This window comes from Rhinatrema bivittatum, chromosome 2, assembly GCF_901001135.1.
Source record: "Rhinatrema bivittatum chromosome 2, aRhiBiv1.1, whole genome shotgun sequence".
Classification (NCBI taxonomy): domain Eukaryota; kingdom Metazoa; phylum Chordata; class Amphibia; order Gymnophiona; family Rhinatrematidae; genus Rhinatrema; species Rhinatrema bivittatum.
Window position 1 is genome coordinate 30781125 of NC_042616.1, and position 21903 is coordinate 30803027.

Sequence of the window (21903 nt, forward strand, 5' to 3'; positions counted from 1 at the left end):
AAACTTCAACTAAGACAAAATGAGGCTAAATGGCGCAAAAACCCAGGAAACAACACCCTTTCAATCTACAAATCATCTCTGCATCAATACAAATCAAGCACCCTAAGATCCAAGAGGGACTACTACGCCTTGAAGATACACGACCTTGTTTTCGATGCTAAAGCCCTCTTCAGCTTTGTAGCCAACCTCACACAAGTAAACCTACCAGAGATTACACATGACCAAGCTCAATCAAAAGCAGAAGAATTAGCTCTATTCTTCAACAACAAAATCAAGACTCTCCTATCGCAGCTCCACACGAACCTCACTGTTCCACTAACCACTCCTCAATCCTCAATCAACTACACTCGGTTAGAAGAACTTGACACAACTTCATCGGCTGAGATCCAAGGAATTCTAAGGAAAATGAAACCATCTTCTCATCCCTCGGATCACATCCCAACCAAACTACTACTAGCAATTCCAGAATCTATCTCCAAAACCCTGGCAGACATCATAAATTGCTCCCTCACACAAGGACTCTACCCGGACAACCTCAAAATTGCCTCACTCAAACCCCTTCTCAAAAAAACCAAACCTCGACCCAAACGATCCTAACAATTTTAGACCGATAGCTAACCTCCCATTCATAGCCAAGATAATGGAAAAATTGGTAAACTCACGACTCTCAAACCACATTGAAGACAACAACCTTCTATTTCCATCACAATACGGATTCCGTAAAACCTTAAGCACGGAAGCCCTCCTCATCTCTATGACTGACCACATCATCCTAGGCTTAGACAAAGGACAAGCCTTCCTTCTGATACTACTCGACCTCTCGTCTGCATTTGATACGGTCAATCACTCCCTTCTCATCAACCAACTATCAGCCATAGGTATCTCAGGCACTGCCCTATCATGGTTCAGAACCTTCCTCAGCAACAGAGGATATAAGGTTAAGATTCATAATAAAGAATCCTCTCTACACCCCGCATCAGTAGGAGTCCCTCAGGGCTCATCCCTGTCTCCTACCTTGTTTAACATTTATCTGTTACCCTTATGTAAACTGCTCACTGACCTCAAACTCAAACATTTTCTCTACGCTGACGATATTCAGGTCCTGATCCCCATCGAAGAGTCGCTCGAAAAAACACTGTTGCACTGGGAATCCTGCCTCCAAAATATCAAACAACTTCTTACAAGTCTCAACCTGATACTAAATTCATCAAAAACGGAACTTCTACTCATCACACCAGAAAACAGCTCCATCACATACACTCATCCTACCGTACCAAATACTACACAAGTGAGAGACCTAGGAGTTCAAATTGACAATCACCTAAACCTGAAAGCTAACATCAACAAAACCACCAGAGACTGCTTTTATAAGCTCCAAGTGCTGAAAAGAATACGACCTCTCTTCCACACACATATGACTTCAGAACGATCCTACAATCAATCATTTTCGCAAAGCTGGATTATTGTAACACCATCATGCTTGGTCTCCCTTCAGCACACACCAAACCATTACAAATGGTCCAAAATGCCTCCGCCAGAATACTCACCAACACCAGGAGAAGAGAACACATAACACCTATCTTGATGGACCTCCATTGGCTGCCCATCCACTTCAGAATAATCTACAAGGCCATTCTCACCATTTTCAAAAACATCCATCAATTAGCCCCAATCGATCTCCATATCCCCCTACGATTACACCATTCCACAAGACCGACAAGAGATGCTTACAAAGGATCACTTCAAGTACCTCCAGCCAAGACTACCAGACACATCACGCTTAGAGATCGGGCATTCTCCACAGCCGGTCCAACATTATGGAACTCCATTCCCCCGGATCTTAGAATGGAACCCAACATCTCAACATTCAAGAAAAGACTCAAAACGTGGCTGTTCACGCAGGCCTTTCCTAACTCCAACTCCATCTAATTCCTATCATTCAACTCGCTCCGCTAGTAATAGCGTTAATAGCCACCTCTGACAATGTTATTTATACTTATATATAATTATCTGATCTTCATTTCCCTTCTCATTCCAAGTTATTGTTTTCCTTGTTATATGTAACTGCTTTTCTTTTTTTTTTTAATTTGGAAAATTTTTATTAAAACGAAAGAACAGGTTTAACAAACCATAAAGAACAACAACAGAACAGCAAATTCAGTCCAATATTGCCATAAAAACAAACATACACTGTCATACATTGGAAACTGCGCCAGATAAAACCAATCAGTAGTCTGCGCCTCAGAAAGAGAAACCTGAGATGATGTCAGTGCTGTAGTTTAATATATACCAAACCCCCCCCCCCCCCGAGCCTCAATGGTGTACAATTTAGGAAAGGTAGGGAGAATCACATCCCCAAGGGACAGAGAAATATGCCAAAGCAAAAAGGGGGTCACTGCGATCCCGGAAAGTCAGAGGTCATGGACGAGTGCCACCGTCGGTAGGGGCGCCATATCATGTCAAACCGTGCAGTCTGTTTGTGCTGAAATGCTGTGATTTTTGATAATAAAAAAATGGTATGCACCCTATGTTGTACGGCTGCTTTTGTGGGAACATTGGGGGATCTCCACAGTCGCGCAATTTCACAACGGCTAGCAGTGAATACAAATTGGGCCAGCTTATTTTGGTCCGCAGAAAGCCCTTGGATTTTAGCACCCAATAACGCCTGCGCAGCCGTGGGCGTTGGCATCCCTGGTAGAAAATCACCCAGCCAGTGGAATATTGTACACCATAGCGTCTGCAATTTAGGACAATCCCACCACATATGATAATAGCTACCCACAAAGGAACATAACCGCCAACAGAGATCTGGGTACAAAGGCGTAAACTGATGTAAGCGTACAGGAGTCATATACCACCTATACAATACTTTATAAGAGTTCTCTATGAGCGAGGCGGCTATGTGGCCTTTACCCATGGTTTGAAAGAGAGTTTTCCAAATCTGCGGGGTCCAGGCTACCTGCATGTCCCGTTCCCACAGTAATTGGAACTTAAAGTTGGGTGTGGACTGGGGCAACAGCATGTGGTAGATCTGGGACAGAGGCCGTGAACAAGTATTCGCCTTTTCACATAGCTTTTCAAAGGCAGATTGTTCAGAGTTAAGATGCACCGCAAGCATATGAGTCTTTGCAAAATGGGTTAATTGAAAATATGAGTATATTGCGGAATCAGGCAGGGAATAAGCCTGCTGTAAGTCAGGGAAAGGACGTATAGAAGTGGAACCCCAAATATGACCCCAATGATGAATACCCCGTCTCCGCCAAACGCGGAAAGCGGAACTCTCAAAACCAGGGCGAAAAGCCTTGTTAACATATAAATTGGTACTGGAATGGTATTCCCAGTTACCCACCAGGGTAGAACGATACCTGTGCCATAATTGTAGTAACATGTGAGTAGTGGGGGGAAGTATCCCAGCCGGGTCAATTAACCAAGTAGACTTAGGCTGCCAGAGAAAGCTTTGGATAGGGGTAGACCCTAACAATGCTTGGGCAAATAAAACCCACGATTTGGGGCGTCGAGTCATGTGCAAATCCACTAACTTTTTAAACTGAGCAGCCCGAAAATAACGGGAAAGGTCCGGCACACCAAGCCCCCCACTCGATTTGGAGCGCATAAGCACCTCTCTGGCAACCCTCGGTCTTCTGCCCGCCCAGATAAAGGACATGCATCTCGTTGGCCACTGCCGAAGCAAGGAGGGGGGGACCAAAACTGGGAGAGTCTGAAATAAATAGAGAAGCTTCGGCAAAACATGCATTTTGAAAACTGCCATTCTGCCCAGCCAAGAGATGTGATATCTGCTCCATTCTTCTAGATCCTTATCTAGTTTTTTCCATAAAGTGGCATAGTTAAGGACCTGTAAATCCTGAGTGGCGCTCAACTGAATCCCCAAGTATTTGATTTGGGAGGTAGCCCATTTAAAGGGAAACAAGTGTTGTAAATGCTGGACCAGCCTGGGGGAGAGGTTGAGGTTAAGAATCTCAGACTTGTCCCAGTTAACCTTAAATCCTGAGGCACCACTGAAACAAGCCATGTTGCCCTTAAGCCCCTCTAAGGAAGTTTCCGGATCAGTGAGGGTGAATAAGATGTCATCAGCATAAAGGGATATCTTAATAGAAGTAGCACCCAACTCGACACCAGTGATATTGGGGTTGCGGCGGATATTAATAGCAAAGGGCTCAAGAAAAAGTGCAAATAACAAAGGGGATAAGGGACACCCCTGCCTAGTTCCCCTTTGGACAGGGAAAGGCGCGGAATAGCCCCCATTAACCTTTAAACAGGCTCTGGGAGAATCATACAGTTGGCGGAGCCAGGTCAGAAAGAAAGCACCAAATCCCATGCCCTCCAGCGTTTGAAAAAGAAAAGGCCAATGTACCATATCGAACGCCTTCTCAGCGTCGATGGATAAGGCTAAAGCTGGGATATGGTGCTTCCGTACGGCCCAGATGGCATCTAAAATTCTATGGACATTGTCTGCAGTAGTTCTACCGGGGATAAACCCCGCCTGATCTACATGTACCAGTTGAGCAATAAAACAATTCAGGCGATTAGCTAAGATTTTAGCTAGCAACTTAACATCGATATTTAAAAGGGAAATTGGTCTGTACGACCCACAAACTGTGGGGTCACGCCCGGGCTTTGCCAATAACGTGATCCCCGCTGTATTAGCTAAAGCGGATAAAGGAGCCCCTGCCCATAAAGAGTTAAAAAACCTGAGTAGTAGGGGGGACAACGCCGTGGCAAATTTCTTATAAAACCTCGGGGTATAGCCATCAAGCCCTGGAGATTTTCCCAGCTTAAGAGAATGGATAGCCTCCTCCAGCTCGAAGGCGGTGATATCCTTATCCAAAAACTGCCGTTGGGCAGACGTTAAAGTGGGAAGTGGAGTGTGGGAGAGATAGGCTGCTATAGTATCCGCCTGTATAGCGGAATCACAACTATATAATTGAGAGTAGAACTGTTGGAAGCGTTGTCTGATAGAGGAATCATCTGTGAGCAGCTGCCCCGTATGAGTTTTGAGTTTAGAAATAAAGGCTTGGGAGCTTTTGCGTTTAAGAGTTTGGGCAAGGTATCGACCGGCTTTATTGCCGCCTTCAAAAAATTTTTGTTTAGCAAGCTCCAACTGATGAGCGATTTTGGCCGAATCCAGAGCCATTATTCGAGCTTTGAGCTCCTGAATAGACCCTTTCAAGGTAGAGGAAGCCGTACCACGCATATGCGTCCTTTCTAGCTTCCTTAGGGTAGTCAATAGTGTCTGGCGCTCCCCCTCCCTCTGTTTCTTAACATAAGTTGCTCTAGCTATTAGGGATCCCCTAAGAACACATTTCAGACATTCCCATAATGTCCCCGGGGTAACGTCTCCTACATCATTGAGTCTGGTATATTCCTGTATCTCGGACACCAATTGTTTGTGAAATGCACTATCTTCTAAAAGCGAGTCATTAAGACGCCAGTACTTATGGCCGGGATCGTGTTGCTGCAAACGCAACCTGAACCAAACAGGAGCATGGTCAGACCACACGATAGGTTCAATGTCCACCTCCCGCACAGCCGTGATTCTCGCTTTATCTATTATAAACATATCGATACGGGAGTAGGTGTTGTGTGGGGTTGAGTAATAGGAATAACAGCGAGAAGTGGGAAAACGGGAACGCCAGACGTCCACCCCCGCAATCAAGGTGAGAATATGTTTAAGAGCTTTCCGAGACAAGGTGGAGTCGGAGCTAGACCCAGCAGAATTATCTGCCTGCGGGTTGAATGTTAAATTGAAATCACCCCCCAATATGACACTGCCCTCTGCTTTGTCTTCCAAAACTGAATATAGGGTATCATAAAACTCTGCTTTGTGAGAGGTAGGGCCATATACAGAGCAAAAGGCAAAAGCTTCCCCCCCTAGAAGCACATTAAGCAGGAGATAACGACCTTGTGGATCAGGATAGGAGCCACGAAGCTCAAAAGGTACCGAGCCACGTATGAGTATTCCCACCCCAGCATATTTGGAAGCGGGCGTTGCCGCGGCCCAATATTGGTTAGGGAAAGTAGTAGAGCGCAAAAGACCCTCATAGCGTTGCCTGAGATGAGTCTCTTGCAGAAAAATCACATCAGCTGATAACCTCCCCATCTCCTGGAACAGAAGCCGACGCTTGCGCCCCGAATTTAACCCTTTCACATTAAGGGGCGGATTTTCAAAGGCCCGCGCGCGTAAATCCTTCCGGATTTACGTGCGCAGGGCCCTCGCGCGCCGGCGCGCCTATTTTGCATAGGCCTCCGGCGCGCGTAAAGCCCAGGGACTCGCGTAAGTCCCAGGGCTTTCGAAATGGGGAGGGAGGGGGCGTGTCCGGGGGCGTTCCCAAAACGCCGCGGCACGCCCCCGAAACGACGCGGCGTTTCGGGGGCGTGCCGCGGCATTTCGGGGGCGGGCCCGGTGGCGTGGCGCCGGCCCGGGGGCATGGTCGAGGCCTCCGGACCACGCCCCCGGGACCGGAGGACGGAGCGGGGCTGCCGGCGACGCGCGCAAAGTTACGCCTGCTTTCAGCAGGCGTAACTTTACCGACAAAGGTAAGGGGGGGGTTTAGATAGGGCCGGGGGGGTGGGTTAGGTAGGGGAAGGGAGGGGAAGGTGGGGGGAGGGCGTAGAAAAGTTCCCTCCGAGGCCGCTCCGAAATCGGAGTGGCCTCGGAGGGAACAGGCAGGCCGCGCTGGGCTCGGCGCATGCAGGCTGCACAAATGTGCAACCCCTGCGCGCGCCGACCCCAGATTTTATAAGATACGCCCCTTTGTGAAGTAAAGGTCACTGTAGTCATGGTTAATATAACCAGCCACCCGCCAAAACAGATACCTAACCCCTGCTAAACAGGGAGTGAGCCCCCAAAGAGATCCGCCCCCCCCCACCGATCCTAATAACAAGACACTTAAGATTGAGGCAAAACACCCCTCCCCCCTCCCCCACCATCCCCAAAACCACCCAGGAAGGAATTACTCGTTCCTGGAAAGAATGGGAGGAAATCACCATACCGGGAGAAGGATCCTCCCCTCCCCAGAGCCTGAAAAAGAAAGTTATAGACAATAGCTAACATAGCGGAAATAGAGATTACCCACGGAACAATTTAACCAGTGAACCCGAGGAGCAAAAGTACTCCCACATGTCCCTGCCATAGTGCAAGAAACGAAATCATCACTGAGAACAGCACAATCCAGAAAGTCAGGTAAGCATGTCGGACTGCAGGTCTCCACTGATGTTTCTGCGCAATCTGCGGCCTCCTTTAGCAACCCTTTGCCAGCGAGGGGCGGCAGGCTTGGAGGTCGTGGCAACAGCAGTTTTTACGCCAGAAAGGTCCACCGTCAGGCCTGCCTCTTTCAAGGCCTGTACCGCGGCATCCAGAGTGCGTACTTTAAAGGAACGGCCTTCAACTTGGAACCATAAGCTGAAAGGAAACAGCCACCGGTAACGAATGGATGCTGCTGCTAAGGCTGAGGTGATGGGCCGGAACTCGAAGCGCTTCCGTAAGGTGCTGGCGGCCAGGTCCGCATAGACAGAAATTTCATGATCATTCCAGGACCAGGTGCGGTGTTTTCTAGCTGCAGTAGCAATTTGTTCTTTATAGGTAAAGGAATGAAAACAAACAACGATATCCCGTGGCCGGCTGCCACTCCGGGGTCCCAAGGTCCGGTGAGCTCGGTCTATCCGGGGGTCTGGAGGAGAAGACCCTCCAGCGCCGCCATCGTCCCCTGCCTCGCCAAGAATCAGAGTACAAATTTGCTGTATAACCAGGGGACAGTCGGAGTATTCAGCAGTGTCAGGGATGCCCTTGAAGCGCAGATTACACCTCCGGGACCTGTTTTCCAGGTCTTCCAGTTTATCTTCGAGCTCCCCAGGTGAGGATTGGAGAGCGGCCACATCTTTATGCTGTTGAGCCCAACGCTCCTCATGGTCATCCAACCGGGAGTCCGCCTCATCTATCCTGCGGCACAGATCCGCATGGTCCTCCCTCATCTCTTGCAGGGTGACAGCAATTTCCTTTTTAAAAGATTTTATGTCCTGCCTGATTTCCATGAACCAGGAGCGTAATTCGGAGCGAGAGGGCAGTGAGGAGTCCAGGGAGTCTGAGGGACCCTCTTTACCCCCGGAGCCCGCCGAATCACGTGCGGCCGCCATTTTGGGATCCTGCGGTGCCGACGCTTCTCCCCCTTTAGAGTAAGAAAATTTCTGGAAGTCGATCGGTTTTTTTTTACCCGTCATGTGCCCGCTGACTTCCGCTGCCAGAATCGGGGAAGACGTTCAATTTCGCGTGGGTAATCGCGGCGAAAAAGGGCTAGATCGCTCCGGGGAACGGGAGCTCCGTTAAGAGGCAGCCGGCATGGGAAGTGACGTCACTTCCTCCAGTCATATGTAACTGCTTTTCTACACTATTGTTTAAATGGCAAAGTTTATTATAATTGCACCCCTGTTTCTTGTTAACCAGCATGATGGGACCTCCGTCTTGAATGTTGGTATATAAAAAAACTTAAATAAATAAATAAATAAATAAATAAATAAATAAATATATGTAACATATATATATATATTTATATTTATATATATATATTTTTTTTTTTTATATATATATATTTATATATATATATATATATGTTACATATACATATATATATATATATATATATATATGTAACAACTTTACGCAGCAAGGTATTTATATATATATATACATATATATATATATATATATATATATATATATATATATATATATATATATAAATACCTTGTCACTTTCCGAATCCCCCATCTCCACACGGGCGGGCGTGCAGTCTTCGTAAAGTTGTTACATATATATATATATATATATATATATATATGTTACATACATATATATATATATATATATATATATATGTATGTAACATATATATATATATATATATATATTTTTTTTTTTTTTTTTTTTAATATATATATATGTAACAACTTTACGCAGCAAATGTTAGTATATATGGAGGTCGTCCATGGTGCAGTCCGGTACGTAGCTGTTCGAACACCACACTAACACCAGGTAGAGGGTAGGCGGTAAACTAACAGGTTAAGGACGCGGCAAAATAGCGGGTTACAAAGGAGATAATTGGAGCGCGCGTCACAGTATCGGAAGGGAATAGCTAATTCGTTCATTAAATAGCTAATTCGTTCATTTACATATCATATACATGCTGGGTGCGGAAAGGGTTACGGGTCAGTTTCAAGAAGCGCTAAGGACGCGTGAAACTGGAGACTGTATCGCAGGATTGCCTTGCGCGTCTGAATTGTGCGCCCACAGCGGGTTACAGACGGGGAATCTCCAACCGCACGTTACAGTATCGAGCTGTTAGTAAGCTAAGTTTCATTTACAATAAACAAAATGGTAATTCTGAAGGGAGAGGTGAAGCAGGAGAGGGAGGGATCCTGGGGATTGAGCTGGCTCTGACTGCTGCCCTCTCCCACTCAGCACTGAGAGCAGGAGCTGATGCTGCACACCAGGCTGCAGCATCCAGATGTAACCTTGTTATATATGCATGGCAATGGCTTCTTGTAGTTTATTATTAAACCACCCCTGGGGTTTTGTTTCTGATATAATCTGCCTGCATACATAATTTGTCACCTTTATAGGTTGGTAATTTGGTAATTCCTTAAGTGTTATCCATCAAATTTACAAAAATGAGGACTATCCAATGCAACTGCTGTGGAGCCTTTATATTGAGGGTAATCATATGGAAACTTAAGGCTTGCCCCATTTGTTCAGATCTCTCTACCTTGGGAAAAGGAACTGGCTGAAATTAAAGCTGAATTAGCTTCAATAAAGAAAGTCCCAGCCACTTTACATTATTCAGGAATTAATTTCCCATTACCTCAGAATAACCAAAAGTGAAGGAAAAAGAGATTTACTGTGGGCTCAGGAAGGATAAGACCTCTGACCCACAGACACCCGTAATTGACAGCTGTGCAGCCCACAACTCTAGCCCCCCCACCACTCACGCAGGCCATTAAGGAACTTAAAAAACAGTATTACAGTGGGCTCTGGAAGAATTAGACCTGTGATCCGGAGACACACACTGTATCAAGTGCAACAAGTACAAAATGCCTTCTCTGTACTAAATACTGAAGAAGTTCTTGAGAAAAAGATTGAAGTGTTATCTGAAAAGAGAGAAGAAACCCAATGCATACAGAAATTGCAGATCAGAAACAAACAAACAAACAAAAAAGCTCACTGTGATGGATGACTCTGTCATCAGAGGCACTAATCTTTTCCCTTGCACAAATGCAAAGGGAAAAGTGGATAACAAAACTCAACTAAAGAGGTCACAAAAGGAGTCCAGGAACAGCAGTAACCTGAACGAAGAAAGCTGGAAAGCTATGAGCACAAATGCTCGTAGTTTGGGCAATAAAATCCCAGAGCTGCAAGCCCTAATGGTGGAGGCGGACTTGGACGTTGTTGCTGTCACGGAGACATGGTTCACGGAATCTGATGACTGGGATACGGCAATACCGGGCTATAACTTGTTAAGGAAGGACAGAGAGGATAGGAAAGGGGGGAGGAGTGGCTCTTTATGTCAGAAACAATATCCAAGCATCGGAGCTGCAAGGAAGATGGAGTGATATCACCATAGAGTGATAGAGGCATTATGGCATCCTCTCTTTTATTTTCCATTCCTTTCCTAATAATTCCTAACATTCTGTTTGCTTTTTTGATTGCCACAGCACACTGGGCTGTCAATTTCAATGTATTATCCACTATGATGCCTAGATCTCTTTCCTGGGTGGTAACACCTAAGATAGAAACTAACATTGTGTAACTACAGCTTGGGTTATTTTTCCCTGATATGCATCACTTTGCACTTGTCCATGTTAAATTACATCTGCCATTTGGAAGCCCAATATTCCAGTCTCACAAGGTCCTCCTGCAATTCATCACAATCCACTTGAGATTTAACTACTCTACATAATATTGTGTCATCTGCAAATCTGATTACCTCATTCGTCGTACCCCTTTTGAGATCATTTATAAATATATTAAAAAGCACAGGTCCAAGTACAGATCCCTGAGGCAATCCACTGTTTACCTTTTTCCACTGTGAAAACTGACCATTTAATCCTACTCTGTTTCTTGTCTTTTAAACAACTTGCAATCCACAAAAGGACATCACCTCCTATCCCATGACTTTTTAGTTTTCTTAGAATCTTCGCATGGGGGACTTTGTCAAACACCTTCTGGAAATCCAAATATACAACATCTACAGGTTCATCTTTCTCCACATGTTTATTCTCCCCTTCAAAAAAATGTAGTAAATTTGTGAGGCAAGACTTCCCTTGGTAAATCCCATCAGTTTGTCAATCAGGCCTACCACATCTTCCAGGTTCACCGTGATTTGGTTCAGTTGATCAGAATCATCACCCATGAAAACCTTCTCCAGAATGGGTATCTCTCAAACATCCTCTTCAGTAAACCCTGAAGCAAAGAAATCGTTTAATCTTTCCGCGATGGCTTTATCTTCTCTAAGTGCCCCTTTAACCCCTCGATCATCTATGGTCCAACCGACCCCCTTGCAGGCTTCCTGCTTTGGATATATTTTAAAACATTTTTATTTTTATTGTGAGTTTTTGCCTCTATGGCCAGGTCTTCTCGAGCCGCGCTGATCCTCTTCTGCACGCGGGCAGGAAGGAGGAGAAGTTCCTGCATGGGCTGATGCTCCTCCTACTTCCTGCCCGCGCGGCTCCGGCAACATTTTTCTTCGGGGCGCGCGGGCAGGAAGGAGGAGAAGTTCCTGCATTGGCCATCAGCGGCTCGGCGCCCCCTACTGCTCAGCGCCCTAGTGCTTCAGCCGGCCCTGCATCTAGGAACTTTATCTCTCTAGCATGCCCTGATGTTTCACTTACCCAGTCAATATCGCCTGACTTTCAGACTACCTATTTAAAACACACAAGCACACTAAATAATATACCCCAATAGTTTAGTTCCCCCCAATACTTTTAAGTTTTAAAAATGTCCGCTAGCAGTACTTACTGATTCTTTCCAGCCCCCAGCAAGGTGATCCTCTCCTCTCTGTACCCCCACTGTATTTAACAGACAATCCAGCTTTATATGGACCTCTACAGTGTCTGGTAAGAACTGACTAGACACTAAAATTCATGTGTGTGTGACACTTCCTGTTTATAGATGGGAGTGGGAAGGACAGGGGTTGGGAGCTCAGCTAGCACAGCTCTCTGCAACCTTCCTGAGGCCCCTCCTCACCTCCCCTGTGTAGGGAGAACTGGTGGGACCATTGCTCAGTTTTCCCCTCCTCACTGGCAGTAGCTCCCAGCTGCGCTAAATTCTGCACCTCTGGCAGCCCAGCAGTAAAAGTCCTCACTGTCAGCTCCACTGAGTGCTGGGAGGTGAGAGCAGAGCTGCTTAATCCACAGGGGAAACAGAGAGGCAGTGGGGGTGGGAATGAGAGGGAAGGGTGTTCCAGATTCAGACTGAGACTAGGATCACTCGCCTTATATTAGTGACTGACAGGGCTTGCACCAGTAACTGACAAGGCTGGCTTACCTTAATACTCCTCTCTCTCTCTCAGACACAAACACACATTGAGTTAGAACACCTGAGTGCCAGGTAGGGATTTATTATTAGCTAATAGGAATAATTAGACAAAGGCGATTGCTACAAATCAATAACGGACTGACTGCAATAATCAGAGAAGGTAATCAATCAGGATATACATTAGATAATAGGAATAATAATAATATGGCATGAGATATCTCTTAGGTAAACAGTCCAGTGCAGAGAAGTGCAGGCTGGCAGCGCCTCAGTCCATTGGTCTTCTCTTGCTTGCTTGGCTCAGTCCTTTTATCTATTGCTTTGCTGTGTTACTGGACAGCCTCATGGTAAGAGACACCTTGAAAGTGGATTGTGTCAGAGGTCACCTTATCTTTTGCCAGCAGAAAGCAATCGTGTGGGAGTATTAGGTGTCAGGCACAGTCCTCTGCCTCCCTGCATATTTGTAAGTTGGGTTAAGTGGTTCTGAATTGGCCTGGCCGAGAAGTGGTTCTCTATACACCTCTGTTCATTCTCTGTTTGTAGCTCTGAGTTAATCAAGAGTGAGATTCAAGCAAAATAATCCCATAACAGGGGGGAAACAGAGCAGTGACAGGGAATGGAGGGGAGAGGGAGAGCGAGGGCACATGGGATGTAGGAGGGAGAGAAACACAGAGGAGGGAGCAGGGCCTGGAGGAGGATAAGAAACAGAGGGGACAGAAGAGGGAGAGAGAAGGACAGAGAGGACAGAGAAGGGAGAGAGATAAAACAGAGCAGAGGAGGGAAGAGACAGTGGTGGCACAAGGAACAGACAGAAGAGTGAAAGAGGAGGCAGATTCAGGGGCTGAGGGGTAAATATATGTAAATGCATGCAAATAAGGGGAGGCACCCAGTACACAAGTGCGTAATCCTGGTCTGTGGAAAAGTTGGCAACCTTTGTCCAACCCCCGTCCAAAAAAAAATCTCAGCTGAGCCCTTCATCAGATGCTGACATGTTTTCTGACACATATTTGTATTATGTTTATATTTATAAAGCAAAGTTTCATATTTAAAAGTACCCATTGTTACAGGATTGTACTGAGATGGTGGTGCTGGGTTTCATAATGAATGTAATTACCTCAGGGCAGGGTCTATGAACCTGAAGTTATTTTGGGAGAAAGGGGTACAAGGCTGAAGGTTCACTTAGGGTATTTAATACTCTGGTACCAGCTCTGCCCATAGCACAAAGCCCTTAACACCACACTGGCAGCAGCCTGCAAGGGTCAGGAGGTGGAAGTAGCCTCCTGCTGCTCTTGCATGGTCCTGCGAGGGCTGGAAGAAGGTAGAGATGTGCGTGCATTGGTCAGCATGGGCCAGAGCGAGGAGGCAGCATGCGACTGCCCTCCCATCAGCCAACAAGGAGTAAAGCTGCAGCAGCATCAGATTAATGGGGCAGGAGAGATGGAGGAGACTGCTGGGTGAAAGTGGCCCTGGCTGAGTCTGATCTTAGTCTCTCCAATTCACTGCTAATGCCCTCTTAGCACTCGCATTGTGTGAAAGGGAATTTCCTGCTGGAGTCCATGGGGAGATCCATGTACAGGGAACGTCTCCATGCATCAGACCCGTGGCACTCAGTATAATTCAAACAGTTTCTGTATCGTTCTGGCACATTTTCTTGGTCTTTGCATCATTTTTTAAATGTCATCACGTATCACATGTGTGCATTTTCTGGCGTGGAGAGAGGCGAGCGTTCCTAATGAAGCATCTTCTACATTTATTGCATGAGAATGGTCTCTCTCGGGGCAGGGTCTCCATATGAGTTTGTTTGTGCAGACCTTGATTAGAATGAACCTCATTTGTATGCCAGGGATTATTGGGGATGATCTCATGTCTCACCTGTGTGGATTTTCATGTGTCTTCTGTGAGAATGTTTTATTACACTCAATATATGAAAAAGGTCTCTCTTCTGTTTAAACTTTCCTGTGCGAGATTAATGTAAACTTAGCAAGGAAGGTGTTCCTCCACTCAGGACTCCAGTGTGGACTTTCTGGTGTAGTGAGAGGTGCCATTGAAGTATCTCTGAGTCATCAGAGAAGGTAGTGTTCAGTTCAGTCCTATTTCACGCTTGTACGTTATTTAAATTATTTGTTAGCAGTTTGTATTTAATATCTCGGGTCCCAGTTCGATGTAACCCCTGTTCTATGTAATGTTATTCCAATAATTTGTTTCGCTGTAAACCAATGTGATATGTATTTTTCCATGAATGTCGGTATAAAAAAGTTCTAAATAAATAAAGTTATCAATGAAGGTTTTCTCACACTCAGTACAAGACAATGGTCTCTCTCCTGTCTGAATTTCCTGGTGTGAGATTAGTATATAGTTATTAATGAAGGTTTTTTTCTCACTCAGTACAAGATGTCTCTCTCCTGTGTGGATTTTCTGATGTGAGATTAGTATATAGTTATTAATGAAGGTTTTCTCACACTCAATTCAAGACAATGGATTTGCATCAGTACCGTTGATACAGAGTGTAATGTTGGAGTTGCATCAGTACCGTTAATGCAGAGAGTAATGTTGGGGTTGCATCATTAGCACTGATGCAGAGAGTAATGTTGGGGTTGCATCAGTAATATCGATGCAGAGAGTAATGTTGGGGTTGCATCATTAGCACTGATGCAGAGAGTAATGTTGGGGTTGCATCAGTACTGTTGATGCAGAGAGTAATGTTGGGGTTGCATCAGTAATATCGATGCAGAGAGTAATGTAGGGGTTGCATCAGTACCGCTGATGCAGAGGGTAATGTTGGGTTGCATCAGTACCGTTGATGCAGAGAGTAATGTTGAAGTTGCAACAGTACCGTTGATGCAGAGAGTAATGTTGGAGTTGCATCAGCACCGTTGATGCAGAGAGTAATGTTGGAGTTGCATCAGCACCGTTGATGCAGAGAGTAATGCTGGAGCTGCATCAGCACCGTTGATGCAGAAAGTAATGCTGGAGCTGCATCAGTACCGTTGATGCAGAGAGTAATGCTGGAGCTGCATCAGTACCGTTGATGCAGAGAGTAATGCTGGAGCTGCATCAGTACCGTTGATGCAGAGGGTAATGTTGGAGTTGCATCAGTACCGTTGATGCAGAGAGTAATGCTGGAGTTGTATCAGTACCATTGATGCTGAGAGTAATGTTCGGTTGCATCAGCACCGTTGATGCAGAGAGTAATGTTGAAGTTGCAACAGTACCGTTGATGCAGAGAGTAATGTTGGAGTTGCGTCAGTACCGTTGATGCAGAGAGTAATGTTGGAGTTGCATCAGCACCGTTGATGCAGAGAGTAATGTTGGAGTTGCCTCAGTACATTCTCATGTACTAAATGTAGTAAAAGCTTCACACTGAAGGGTGATCTCACAAAACCCATGAAAATTCACACATAGCAGAGGACATTCTCATGCATTAAAATGGAAGGTCCTTTATTTCGAAGCATCATTTCTCAAAACACACATGAAAATCCATTTGCCCCACTACAAACCATTTACATGACCTGAATGTGGGTAAATTTCCATGCTAAACATACATTTAGGAGTAGATTTTCAAAGCAGCACATGGCCATCCATGTGGATGTGATTCCTGGTGCGTGCACATGGACGTACCAATTTTAAAACATGCGCATTGTGCGGGTGGCATGCACAGGAGGCCAAACTATCAGGCCGATACAGTAAAGTGGGGCCGCGGTTACCCCACTCCTAACCCGCTTTCTACTCACTTTCCGGCCGCGTTAGTCCTTCCTGCGATACACTATCCCCTTTAACCCATCCTCACCGCCTCTTTAAATCACCGGGTAACCCCTTCCGCACGCGGCATGTATATTAGATGTAAACCATCGAATTAGCTATTCCCTCCCATACAGTAACGCGCGCCCCGACTATCGCCTTTTTAACCTGCAGTTTAGCCGCGCGTTTAACCTGCTAATTTACCGCCTACCCCTACCCCTGCATTAGAGGCAGGGGTAAGGGTAGACAGCAAATTTTCCCCAAAAAGGAAACCTAAAAACCTAAAATCCCCTCCTCCCGAAGCTACTCGACATGTTATCAACTTATTTTTTGTTGCTTTCAGCCCCTTCAACCTTCTCTGCTGTCCTCTGGAGGGGGCAGCCAGCGGCGAAAGCGCCCCCCCCCCACCCCCCCGCGCAGGTCCCGGTTCTCAACGATGCTCCCGCAGGTACTCCAGCTCGACTTCTGGCTGACAGCTTACCCCCTCATTGGCATGAGCGCCCAAATAGACGGTGAAAGCACAGGGACGGGCGGGCGTGACGTCTTTTTTTTTACCCTTGGCTGCACCCTCTCTTCGGTTTCAAGGCCGTAACTCAGCAGTCTTGGGGGGGGAGGAGGGGGTAGCTGTCAGCCAGAAGTCGAGCTGGAGTACCTGCTAGAACATCAGCGAGAACCAGGACCGGGGGGGGGGGGGGTAAGGGAACGCCGTGCAAGCCGCTTTCACCGCCAGCTGCCCCCCCCTCCGGAGGACGGCAGAGAAGGCTGAAAGGGCTGAAAAACAACAAAAGGTAACTTGGCACATGTCGAGCCGCTTCGGGAGGAGGGGATTTTAGGTTTTCATGGGTTAAAGTTGGGATCCACTTCCTGGTGCCTGTCATTTCAAATGACAGGTACCAGCACACCCAGGATATAGGCGCCTATACAGTAAAATCGGTTGCGCGGGCCTAACACTTTCCCTAACGCTTTGCAGACGCATTTGCAAGCAATTTAAATAGAGTATCGAGCAGTATGTGATCAGAACAGTGCGTGGGGCAAACGAGGGTGCGCCTGGCACTGCCGCACTATTTCTAACGCAGCCTTACTGTATCGACCCGTATGTAATATACATCCGACTATCAAGCCTTCCCCCAGTTCCCTCCCAGTTTATTAAGGAGCAAAGTGGGAGAGAATTCCCTACCCCCCTACCTACACTTCCCCCCATACCCCACTCCTCTCCTCTCCTCCCCACCCCTAAACCTAACCTACCTTTCCCTAATTTTTATTTTACTACTTATTGCTTCTCCAGAGCACAGGAGACCATTGTCTTGTACTGAGTGTGAGAAAACTTCATTAATAACTAGATACTAATCTCACCCCAGAAAATCCACACAGGAGCAAGACCATTGTCTTGTACTGAGTGTGAGAAAACCTTCATTAATAACTATATACTAATCTCGCACCAGAAAATCCACAGCAGAGAGACAATTGTCTTGTACTGAGTGTGAGAAAACCTTCATTACTCTCTGCATCAATGGCAGGGGGTGGCAGGAAATTGGAATCAAGCAGTTACCAACAAGGGCCCTGAACTTGGTGGTCGGTGAAACAGATAACTATGGGAAAATAAGTGCGAGAGCTTGCTGGGAAGACTGGATGGGCTGTTTGTTCTTTTTCTGCCGTCATTTCTATATTTCTATCTTTTCTATGAGAATGGTCGCTCCCCTGTGTGAATGCTCATGTGTCTTGTGAGGGCACCCTTCTGAGTGAATCTTTTATTACATTCACTACATGAGAATGGTCGCTCCCCTGTGTGGATTCTCATGTGACGTGTGAGGGCACTCTTCACAGTGAATCTTTTATTACATTCATTACATGAGAATGGTCGCTCCCCTGTGTGGATTCTCATGTGACGTGTGAGGGCACTCTTCACAGTGAATCTTTTATTACATTCAGTACAGGAGAATGGGAGCTCCCCTGTGTGGATTCTCATGTGACGTGTGAGGTTACTCTTCTGAAGGAATCTTTTATTACATTCATTACATGACATTCATTACATGAAGAATGCTGGGCTGCATAGAGAGAGGAATATCGAGTAAGAAAAGGGAAGTGATTATTCCCTTGTACAGGTCCTTGGTGAGGCCTCACCTGGAGTACTGTGTTCAGTTCTGGAGACCGTATCTTCAAAAAGACAAAGACAAGATGGAGGCGGTACAGAGAAGGGCGACCAGGAAGGTGGAGGATCTTCATCGGATGACGTACGAGGAGAGATTGAAGAATCTAAATATGTACACCCTGGAGGAAAGGAGGAGCAGAGGTGACATGATACAGACTTTCAGATACTTGAAAGGTGTTAATGATCAAAAGACAACGACAAACCTTTTCCGTAGGAAACAAATCACCAGAACCAGGGGTCACGATTTGAAGCTCCAGGGAGGAAGATTCAGAACCAATGTCAGGAAGTATTTCTTCATGGAGAGGGTGGTGGATGCCTGGAATGCCCTTCCTGAGGATGTGGTGAAGACCAGAACTGTGAAGGACTTCAAAGGGGCGTGGGATAAACACTGTGGATCCATAAAGTCAAGAGGCCGCCAATGAAGAGTGGGTGACTCGCCAGAATGAGGGCTACTGCCTGGAGTCAATACCCTTATTAAATAAACATACACATGCTTACTGTGACTCCAACATCGCTCTAAGCTTCAACAGCAAGAGGAAATGTGGAAAAAAGGATTCACACTCACAAAGAGGGGAGTAGCTGGCTTGTTACGGCGGTTACTACCCCAAATCAAATAAGTCTGATACTTCACTTTCAATGCATATACAGCATAGTTCTCTGATTCAATGGCAGGGGAGAAGAAAAACCGATACTTCACACATCCAGCAGAGCTCTCTGCTTCAACGGCAGGGGAGAAAATGAGGGTTTGCACTCACAAAACGGGGAGTAGCTGGCTTGTTACGGCTGTTACTACCCCAAACCAAATGTGCCTGATACTTCACTTTCGATGCACATCCAGCATGGCTCTCTGCTTCAACAGCATGGGAAAAGACTGATACTTCACGCGTATCCAGCATAGCTCCCTGCTTCAACGGCAGGGGAGAAGAAAAACAACCAATAAGGGCTGTATAACATAGGCTGGGTAAAACAAATAAGCATGGGTGTAGCTTGCTTATTGCGGCGGCTACTACCCCGAACTAATCAAGCTAGATATTTCACTTGGATGCAGCTCCATCACTGCTCTCTACATTAAAACTGGGGGTGGAAGGGAAATAGAACCAAGAGCTAAGAGAAACAGATAAGTATGAGACAAAAAATGTGTGAAGCTTGCTGGGCAGACTGGATGGGCCATTTGGTCTTCTTCTGCCGTCATTTCTATGTTTCTATGTTTCTATAATGGGAGCTCCCCTGTGTGGATTCTCATGTGTTTAGTGAGGGTACTGTTCTCAGGGAATCTTTTATTACATTCACTACAAGAGAATGGTCGCTCCCCTGTGTGGATTCTCATGTGACGTGTGAGGGTACTGTTCTCAGGGAATCTTTTATTACATTCACTACAAGAGAATGGTCGCTCCCCTGTGTGGATTCTTATGTGACTTTTGAGGGCACCCTTCTTAGTGAATCTTTTATTACATTCACTACATGAGAATCGTCTGTCACCTGTGTGGATACTCATGTGTCTGGTGAGGGTACCCTTCCTACGGAAGCTTTTATTATATTCAATACACAGGTATGGTCTTTCATCGGTGTGGATTTTCTGGTGTTGGGAGAGGTGTGATTTGCTAATGAAACGTTTTCCACATTCAGTACAGGAGAATGGTCTTTCTCCTGTGTGGATGCGCTGGTGCAACAGTAACTTATCCTTATGACGGAAGCTTTTCCCACACTCCGTGCAGGTAAATGGTTTGTTTCCAGGGTGGATTTTCTGGTGTTGTGTGAGGTTTTTGTTCCTAACAAAACAATTTCTACCTTTAGTGCTCGAGAATGGTCTCTCACCGGTGTGGATTTTCTGGTACGAGATTAGTGTATTCTGGCTAATGAAGCTTTTCCCACCCTTACTATCTGTAAATGGTCTCTCTCCAGTGTAGATGTTGTGATGTAAGTTTAGCTTATACTTACTAATTACATTTTTCCTCCAAATATTGCATGGAAAGTGTTTCTCTGTTTCATGTATGTTTAGGTGCACTTTTAGATTTTTCTTCTGACTAAAGCTTTTCCCACATTTATTGCATAGAAATAGAGTTTGGAGTGGGTGGGATTTCTGATGCAATATTAATTGCGATTCTTTACCAAAGCTTTTACCACAGGAGTCACACAGAAAGGATTTCTTCCCTTCCCCCTCCTTCTGGTGAAGAGCAGAAGTCTTTTGATCACTGTTATTGCTCTGGAAGGGGTTCTCTGTGCTCACGTGTCTCTGGTGCTCAGGGATGACTTTGACCTGCATCTCACATGCAGTGACTCCATCCTGTGAGCCTCCTGCAGGGTCTCTATGCTTCTTCTCTGACTCCTGCTGACTATTCCTGGTGTTGCTCCTCTCAGTCCCCTGTGAAAAATTCTCAAAGACATTTCCTGATTCTCTTGGGATCAGTCCTTCTCCCATAGGCTGTTCTTCTCGATTTTCCTCCTTTATGTGCTGTGTGACCTCATCACTTGCTGGTGACAGAAGAAGACATTAATCATGCATTAGTGACCAAGCAAATGGATCTGGGTTTTGGATCCTATAATCACTGCTCTGGCAGTGTCGCACAGTGATAGAGCTGTGCATTTCTGACCAACCACTGGTGACCATGAAAAACTTCTAACAATGGGGTTTGCACCAAAAGCCTTATGAGATGAGCTCCTAAATATGTATAACCTAGAGGAGAGGAGAAAGGGGGAGATACGATAGAGACACTTACATACCTGAAATGTAATAATGCTCAAGAAGTAAACGTCTTTTGAATGGAAAATAATTTGTAGAGCAAAGGTCATGATATAAAGTTCCAAGGGGAGAGGACTAGGAATAATATACGTGGACAGCAGATCCCCGGAGCTGATAGGTGCTGGGAGAGAGGCCCGCGCAGCCGGCGCTTGAGCCCATCGGGGTAAGGCCTTTAAATCTCGCCCTACCTCCGTGGGCCCCCGCCCCGGCAACAGGGAAGTTCCACACTTACCTCCTCCTGCTCGAAATCGCGCCGATCCGGCTGACTATCCGCTCTCCGCCCACCGCCGCAGGAAGCCACAAGACAGGCCCTCCAGCACCGACCGATAGTCCGACGACGCCCAAGACGACCCAGTCGCGCCAGTGACGTCAAATCAACGCGACCGCGCCAAATTTAAAAACGCCGGCCCGATCACAGTCGCCCTCTTTGCTGCAGACTGCAACGTGGACAGCAGATCCCCGGAGCTGATAGGTGCTGGGAGAGAGGCCCGCGCAGCCGGCGCTTGAGCCCATCGGGGTAAGGCCTTTAAATCTCGCCCTACCTCCGTGGGCCCCGGCCACGGGGAAGTTCCACACTTACCTCCTCCTGCTCGAAATCGCGCCGATCCGGCTGACTATCCGCTCTCCGCCCACCGCCGCAGGAAGCCACAAGACAGGCCCTCCTATTTCCAATCTTCCTCAACCAATCCAGGAGAAGCACGCAAGGTTTTAATCACGAACATCCGAGGCGCCGCG

At 46.3% G+C, this 21903-nt stretch overlaps 1 protein-coding gene across 2 annotated transcripts in view; it reads right to left on the reverse strand.

Moving 5' to 3' along the window:
- Nucleotides 1–19553: 19553 nt before the first annotated feature.
- The window catches only part of LOC115083738 (oocyte zinc finger protein XlCOF6.1-like), a 10621-nt gene continuing 8271 nt past the window's right edge, over nt 19554–21903 (reverse strand). Inside the window, exon 2 of one of the 2 annotated variants that reach the window (XM_029587733.1) lies at nt 19554–20900. In XM_029587733.1, the coding sequence (XP_029443593.1) occupies nt 19639–20900 (1262 nt within the window). In that variant the 3' untranslated portion in view covers nt 19554–19638. The remainder of the gene's footprint in view (nt 20901–21903) is intronic. The other variant, XM_029587734.1, reaches the window with a different exon arrangement.